Below are 8,949 nucleotides of genomic sequence, written 5' to 3'. Positions count from 1 at the left end.
AACCAGATAATAACTTCATAACAAAACGGAAAAAACTTAAATGCAACTATCTTTTGTGTAATTCATCTAATACCAAATACAAACGTATCACGTGGCACTTGTTTTTTTCTAAATGATTTTTTGAAAAAATCATTGTGTATAAAAAAGAAAGGGAGTAGGTGCAATATAAACGTACCTAATCATTGCTATAAATGATCATTTTCAAAGAAAACAATAAATAAATAAATAAATAATAATAATAAATAGAAAAACCAAGTCCCTTTTGAAAATCGAATTACATAGTCTTTACATATAATTACAATAATTCAAACTTGAAATATAAACGCCTGTTACATCAGTACAATTGATTTTTTTTTTATCTTCTTTTTTCTTGTGAGCAATATAATTGATGAAGTTGGTTAAAATAAATTATTTCAACAATCTAAAAGAAAAACCAATTTGGGTACAAAAAAATTGAAAATTTTTTTCACACCAATATAAAAAAAATTAAAAAGAGAGAGAATGATTATCATTTTTAATATAAATATAATTCTTGGAGGAATTATCTCATCCACGAATATTGATCCTGCAGCCCAAAATAAAGCCATTATAAGTACACACAATAATTCACTTATTCATAATTATTAATTTAAGAAATGTTGTACATTAATTAAAGATATATTGTATGTGTGTGTATAACCAACAACTCTAAAAGAGATTCAATTTTTCTATCACACGTAAAATAATAAAAACACAAAAGAAAAAAACAATTATATTTTTAGAAATTTCAAATAATTTTGAATAAAGTTTATATGAGTTGCTTTCTAAACAAGGTAATAATTTAAAATAAATTATTAGTAAATCCCATCCTACTCTTTTATATATTAAAAAACCGTTGTACTTAGATGCATCTTAAGTTACATTGCTCACTAAAAAATTCTAAAAATATTTTTTAAAAAAAAGTTTGCCACATGACAAATTGACTAAATAAGAGATGACCATAGATATATAAGGGAGGACAACTATCACAAATAGATTGAAAGAGTGAAACCTAAAGTAAAGCCGTCAGGGTATGTCTAAATTGGACAATATTATACCATCATGGACATATCAGATGATTTGTTGTCCTTAACCAGTGATATTAGAGTGGCGTTAGGCCATAACTTAGCCATGTCGATAGAATCCTAGGTGTTGAAGAAAGAAATCGACAAAATGTTTTTCAAAAAATTATTTACATTTAAACATTTTTATAAAGACTATTTAAAATAAAAATATAAATGTGTTTGGTTAATTACATTATCTCAAAAGTAGTTTTATATACAAATTTGTTTGATTTGGCTATATGTTCAAAATATTTCTGTTTAATGTTAAATTATTATATAAGACAATAACTAAACACTTTGAAATAGTAATTCAATTTTATATTTAAAAACACTTTCACTAGTCAAGTTTTTTTTTCCAAATATATGATCACTTGAGTTGGTCATTAAAGTTAGCCATTGGAGATAAGTGATAGAGTTGGTCATTAAAGTTAGCCATTGGAGATAAGTGATAGAGTTGGTCTTTGGAGGTGATCGTTAAAGTTGACCATCAAAGATGATTATTACAAGGAGTTGGATGTCGGAAGTGGTTGTTAGAGACGGTTTGTCAAAGTTGGTCTTTGCTAGAGGTAGTTTTCAAAGTTTGGTTATCAAAGGTAATCGTCAAAACATGTCGCCGACGATGGTTGTGTACTACTAGAATTGGATGTCAGAAGTGGTCGTCGAAGCATGATGCCAAAGTTGGTCATTGGCAGTGATCGACAAGTGGAGTAATTGGAAACATTAAATGGAGGGAGAGAAAGTGAGAAAGTTGATATTTTTTTATAAATGTACAAACTTCAATAGTAAACATTATTAAAGTCGGTGGAATTAAGGTATTTAACACTAACTTATAAAATTGAGTAAAAAATCGAACTCAATTCAATCTAAGTCAATACCCCAAACATTCGGAATAGAGGATGTTAAAGCAACAATAAAATGAGTTCTTTTGTTCACCTCCTCTCCAGAGGAAAAAGAATCTATCATTTTTAAAATATAAAATCTTTGAAGTTCTTTAAATTTCAATAACATATGGAGAACATGCAAGTATTCATATTATAAGAGCAAATATATACTAATTTTGAGACATGTATAATTTTTGGACAATTAAATTAAGATATATGTAAGTAGTTATATTATAATATAAGATATGATTGAAAAAAAGAAAATGAAAAGGAAGAGAAAAATACCATCTGAGCAAATTGATGTTGCATATAGGCATATCGCCATCCTCAATGTTCTTCAATTTAGACTCACAATCCAACTTGACATTGATCGGACCCAATCCCCAGCCTTGAAGCACCACTCCCACCGTCGTCTCCGCCTCCACTTTCACCTCCATCGATTTACTCTGAAACCTCGACAACAGCCTCGCCCCATCCTCCACCGCAAGCATCTTATTCTTCACCGCCGCCTCCGCCTTCACCGTGGTCGTACTCCTCCTCCCCTGCGTGAATCCAGCCAGCTCCCGTCGCCCAAAATCCGTCGACTGCCCAACCGTGACATCGTACTCAATCGCCCCGTACCTAATCGCGAGCTTATCGTTCGGATTCTTGAACTCGACTCGAATCGAGACCTGAGCGTCGAGGAAGGATCCGTCGGGGGTGGCGGAGACTTTGAAGGAGGAGATACGGAAGGCGAGGAGGTGAAAGACGGGGAGTTTAGGGTCGTAGATGAGGTAGAAGAGAGCGATGGCAAGGGCGGCGACGACGATGAGGAAGAGGATGAGAAAACAGAAAACGCAGCAGCAGGTTCTGCAGCAGTTGCGTCTTCTCCTCTTGGGTTTGTAGGAGGAAGGGAGGCGAGGCTTGTTTCTGGTGGCGGGTGGGAGGTGGGGGGCGGAGGAGGTGGAGGAGGAGCCGGAGGGATTGGGATCCTTGTAGCCAGGGGGCTTCTGGAGCGGCGGTTTCTTCAATGGCGAATCCGCCATGATGGAGAGGGAAAATGGGAATTGGATCGGAGGGAGTGGATGGGGAATTGGGGATTGAAAAGATTGGATGGGAAATGGGAAAGGGAATGAATTGAATGGTGGAGGCTGAGAGAGAATGAGAGAATTTGTGGGGGGAAATTGCTAAAATGGAATGAAACAGAGAGAAAACAGAGAGAAAGGCGGGGAAGGAGAGAAGAACACAGAATATTTAAGGGCGGAAGGAACCACATTCACCATTCACCCCCGCATTCGCTTCGTCAAATGGCGGCAAAATTAAGTTTATTTTTGTTGTTGGGTTGTTGGGAAAATTACAATTTAACCACATCCAATATTTCATCTCTTATCCATTCCGCCAAATCACCTAATCAAAACTTGTCACGTGACACATTTTTTAAATAATTATTTTTATTTTTTTACTCTGTCAAAGGATGATACATGAAGATTAGATGTAGTCTAAGCTGTACTTTATCGATATCGAAAATCACACCAATAGTGAATTTATATATCTTGAGGGAGAGTAGCTTGATATCCTGCAAAATGAGTAAAGTTAAACACCAGTGTGGTGTTGAGCCAAATTCACTCCGACGCTTAAGTTAGAATCAAGTTTGAATATAACTCAATTGATAGAAAATTAGTATAAGTTTGAAAGCGTACTTTTCTTTGATCGCGACTCAAAGATTATATAGGTCGACCATTTGGCAACCGAAGCTCACACGACCTTTTAGCTTCCAGGCTACTATTGATCTTTAAAATTCACCTGTTATCCATCCAAACCATCATTGCCTGAGCCATTACACATTTCCTCCTTCAATATGCCCGACTCTTGGGCAAAACTCTGACAATCGATTGACCAATTATTACTTACAACATAATATATCTCTTTAATATATTAATTTCCTAACAAATTGTCAATCCCTCTTTCTTTTTCTTAGTTAATGCTGACCTCATTTGAGGTCAATCTTTGGTTTATGGAGTTAACAAATAGTCGACCCCTTTATCTTGGAGCCAAGCTGACCCCTTCAACGAGTTTTGCTTCTTTTGGGAGGTTGGCAATTAGCTGACCCTCCCTTTCCTTTTATTTTTTTTTATTTTTTATTTTTTATATATTCCAGTTTAGATATATTCTAGCTTTATATATATATTTATATGCATACTATTGGGGTTAATGCCCTAAATCTCATAGGGTCTTATAGTTTGTAAACCTTGTATGAACAAACTTGTATGTGCTTAATAATATTTGATATTTTATTCACTTTGTCTAAAAAATATGTATTATTTTAGTTGCATTAATCACAAAACAATAAATGGACATCCAAGGTTATCGTTGTAACTTCAACATGTACGTGTAAACATACATGTGGATCATGTTTAAGTTATAGCCTAAATTGTCTGTAGTATATGGATAAGGCTGGGTACCTTATCATGGTGACACTATGAGTATGACTCGCTTTGTAGATGTTACAAATGTTGTAAAGTACTACAAATGATCTAATCTTGATTATTCATGTATTAGAAATGCGAGTAGAGATATTCTATACAAAAAAGTTTGTATAAGACCGAACCACGAAATGTTTAGCCTCATTATATAACACTGTTCATAATAGAGACTTTTATTTCACTAGGATGACCATAGGTAACATGACCTTAATCCTGAGTGAGTTGTAAACTCCTACCTATGAGGGCACTCCTTTGATTCGTATGGGTGAGAGTAGCCAGATCGCCAACTCAACAAACCTACCATTTTGGGGATTTGTCTGAATGGGGAGATGGGAACTCAGCTGCACAAGATGAAATTCACTCCTTCCCCAAAGTAGGGGTAAGTAGATAAATTGTTCCCTTAAGAACTGATTCCGAGTCTTGAACAATGTTATACCACACCCTCTCCTGGCTAAGAGGGGTTTAGTCATAGTGGGACTATGATTATTGTTCATTAGAGGGATCGGTGGTACTTAAGGAGTTAGATGTAACTACAGGGGCAAAAAGTAATTTGGCCTAGTTGTACTTACGAGTAATTTCTGAAGGGTCATCGTACTGTTGATTGGTTATATCCAATGGATACAAAAATATATCTGTAGTGAGAAAAGTGCAGCTGTCGATCTTTAATGGGGTGCATGACAGTTAACGGATGATGGATAACATAATTGAAGAGTTTAATTAATTATTCACGTACCGTTGGAGCTTCAAGCTACAGGTCCATATGGTCCCCTTGGTAGCTCAAAAAGATTTAGTTGAGAATCAGTTTTTGGGTTAATTTGAATTGTTTAAATTAATAAGAGGAAATTTAATTATATATGATCTAATTAAATTGATTCAATTATATATGATATAATTGACATAATGTATTTGATACATTATAGTTTAATTGGAGGAATAAATATTTGAATATGATTCAAATATATTTTCTATGAATGAGATTCATAGTTGTTAAATTTAATATAAATATGATTTATATTAAATATCATAAAATAGAGACAAAGAACTATAGTTATATTGTATATAATGCAATATTAATACTATAGTTATAAATATAATATGATAAGTTTGTTATCATATGTATTTATACTATTTATCATTTTGGATAATTAATCTCTTTTTTCTCTCTAACCACCTTAGTGGGTGGTTAGTTAGTTTTTTTTATGGCAAATAGAATAAATAAAATAAGATTTTATTTTTTCCATAACTACACTACACGATTTACACAAAGCCTATATGATAGAAGCTTTGAATTAAACGGTAGAGAACTTTTGCTATACGATAGTGCTCTTTCTCAATCGTCTTCCTCCTCCAAACTCTCAAACTTCCTCCTAACCAAAATAGTCAGACCTACCACTCTTGGGTTCTTACCTTGAGAATGTCGAGGATACCAAGTGGTAGTGTCTTCACACTTTTGGTTCGAGTTTTGTTGCTATTCGAGGAGTTCGTGACTGTTCGAGGAGTTCATGATAGTTCGAGGGATTTACGCGAAGAAGTGTTCTTAAAAAATATAATCTATGAACTCTTTTTCTGTTTAAAGCATGCTGGATAGTGCATAATCTGTTTGTATTTACTGTATGTTTGTTTTCAATCAAAATAGAATTTGGACAATCCGTTTTCGCTCATGGATCTCTTGTAAACTAGTTCCTTCACATACATATACATTATTTTGCATGGCTGAAGGCATACACCACAATATTGCTCATAACTGGCTAAAAGCCACCTAAAAGTCTCTTGGATCAACCTCTTAGCTCATGCTATTTTTTTTTAGCTTTAAGTGGGTCCAACTAGCTAAGGTCATTTTCTTTAATTTGCATCTAACTAAAATACATTGCTTAAAATGGTCTCTTAATTATCTATGCCCTAATCTTGACTTTAATTTAATTAATTAGGTTTAATTTCACCCTCTATAGTTGCTCCTCTCTTGAGTTGGGTTATGTGTAGCCTTTAAATGAAGCCTAGCTCGAGAGCTCTTTTTCAAACTCTCTGAGGCATCCCTGTTCCAAGCTTGACCTAAAAAATTCCTCATTTTTTGTGCCAAATTTTCTTATAAGAAGGATTCACTTTGACCATCAAAATTCACCACACTCCACTTTTCCATCTTTCTTCCTTTATTCCTTAAGGTAATCTCCTACTTAACTTAACTTTGTTCATGGAGAACATTCAAGTCTTAGATTCTAGGATTGATGTGTCAACCGACTCCGATGATGTCAATTTCATTCCCAATCAAAGGCCTTGAAATTGTATCCAGAGGGGGCGTGCACTCTGAGATAATGATTTGGCTCCCCACATTCTCTCCTTGGGTCTTGTAACCACAGATATTTTAAATTCCCTTGGAAATAAATTTAGGATTCCTGATTCAGTGCATATGAGAATCTCTTCCTCAGGCGAGGAGCCATCCAACCCACCTCTAGGTGAAGTGGATTTTTATCCTACTATGTTTACCTACGGAGTTAGGCTTTCACTCCATCCTTTTATTAAAAAAATTTTAACTTTTGTGAACATGGTGCCTTTTCAAGTATTCCAAACTCTTACTTTGTGCCATTAGGCTGTTACATTATTTCGCTTTAGCTAAGGAACCCAAACCCCATTACCATGGACGAATTTATGTCTCTTCATACTCTCAAAAGAATAAATTCTTCATCTGATTCTTATTATGTGATTATTCGCAAAGAAAATTCCAATGTTTTATGTTTGACCGCCACAAATGGGTGGAATAAACGATGGTTTTTTGTCAGTGGCAACTGACTCACATCAAATTGTGGAGATCCTTCTTTTTTGGTCCCGCCTGAGTTTCAAACTTTTAGGAAGTTTCTCATATGTTTGATCGATAGGGACCAACTTTTACAATTCACTCTGATTTTTATTTTTATGCTTTATAAAGTTGTTTGCAAGCCTGCTTGACTAGCACAACCACCACCATCCGAGATTTAACCCTCTCAATTAATCACTTGCTCCGCTTCGGTTTGAGCTTGGTTCAACAAGGATTTCTTGATACTTTTGGGCTCGACCTATCAGCACATACTGGTATGGCTAATTCTTCCTTTTTTTTTTTTCTACACAACTAACCATGGATAATTACTTTGGAGCTTTACCATTTTTTTTTTCAAGAAATGGCTCCCCACAAAACCATGTGTCAAAGAATGGAGGCTGGACAAAGGATTATTGTGCATAATCCCTAAATTCGCTCTACAAACTCCATTCCCATAACTTCTATGGGTGCACTGATGGGGTCTGGGACCATTCAGAATCCATCCGGCGAACCACCTTCCCTACGTCCATGCATCCACCTTCTCCTTATCATGATGTCTCTAACCAAACTGTGATAATTCCAACTCCCTCAACTGCTAAAGAATCCAGCTCGTTTTCTCCATATCATTGTGACTTCAACGGTCCTTACGATTCTAAAATCGACGAGGCTACATACTAATTCAGGCTATGGCCCAATGGTCCAATATGAACGAAAAAGTGCTAGTTCGATGCATGCCAACCCAAGGTTGGGTATTGTACAAGCCCAACAGTACCTCCGTATGGTAAGGGATTTCATCAAATTGTATTCTTGCATTTTCTAGCTAGCTATATATATTCTTATCTTTCTCATTTTTTTAGGGTGTCCTACGAGATATTGAAGTTCTACTAGAAGTTAAGTGACGAGGTGGAACTTCATAAACAAAACCATTCAAGACTACATGAGGAGATGGAACTTCTTAGGCAAACTTCCATTTCTCGAGGGGAATTTGACCGAATTTCAACTTTATATGTTGAGGCATCCACCAAGCTTGCCAGCTCTCAAGAATCTTTGATGACACTTCCATCTCAGTACACGTTGCAATCAATGATCTAAGGGAGAAACTATCTACCGTCGATACTGAATTGCAAGAAGCTTGGCCCAAACTCTCAGCTGCCAAATACTTAGCTGAGAGCTTCAAAAGATAGAAGTATACTGTCAGATGGAGGGCAATTGTCTTCAATATAGAGTCACACTAGTTATGGGCATTGTTAAGGCAAAGTACCCTAATGCCTACAGCTTTATCCAATCTAAAGTCGATGCTTGGCGAGGCGATGAGAATTGAAGTCTCAATAGTGTAGACGTTTTTACAAGCCAAGCCTTGCCAACTACCTCTTAGCATAACTTCACTAACATATTCCTCCAAGGTGTCCATAACTTTCTTGACTCAAGAACCTTGATATCAAGCATATAGATGAATAATAGTACCCCTCTCTCTCTCTCTCTCTCTCTCTCTCTATATATATATATATATATATATATATATATATTATTCAACTTGTAATTCTTGTTAACTTTAAAATAAAATAAAATATGAGAGCATGTAAACTTGCTTGCAGTTCGGGCTGGCAGCTCGAGCTTGCAGCTTAGCTGAATGAAACTTGTAACTTCAGTATTTGTTTATTGAGCTTCGTACCCAGCTTTTATTCACAACTTGAGCTCACAGCTCGACCTATTGAAACTTGCCCCTTTAGCTTTTA

The 8,949-nt window shown here is 35.4% G+C and overlaps 1 protein-coding gene across 1 annotated transcript; it reads right to left on the bottom strand.

Annotated features, from left to right (window-relative positions):
- Positions 1-350: 350 nt before the first annotated feature.
- Positions 351-3,249, bottom strand: LOC120076705 (NDR1/HIN1-like protein 6). Its single transcript, XM_039030605.1, has 2 exons — positions 2,249-3,249; positions 351-565 (listed from the first exon to the last, which is right to left on the bottom strand). The coding sequence occupies exons 1-2, from the start codon at positions 2,986-2,988 to the stop codon at positions 547-549; spliced, it is 759 nt and encodes a 252-aa protein (XP_038886533.1). The 5' UTR covers positions 2,989-3,249; the 3' UTR covers positions 351-546.
- Positions 3,250-8,949: the final 5,700 nt, after the last annotated feature.

This window comes from Benincasa hispida, chromosome 4, assembly GCF_009727055.1.
Source record: "Benincasa hispida cultivar B227 chromosome 4, ASM972705v1, whole genome shotgun sequence".
Taxonomy (NCBI): domain Eukaryota; kingdom Viridiplantae; phylum Streptophyta; class Magnoliopsida; order Cucurbitales; family Cucurbitaceae; genus Benincasa; species Benincasa hispida.
The sequence above is the reverse complement of the archived record's forward strand: the minus strand, read 5'-3'. Positions and strand labels throughout refer to the sequence as shown.

Coding starts and splice junctions, on each gene's coding strand:
- LOC120076705 (XM_039030605.1), bottom strand. CDS start 2,988: ATGGCGGATTCGCCATTGAAGAAACCGCCGCTCCAGAAGCCCCCTGGC.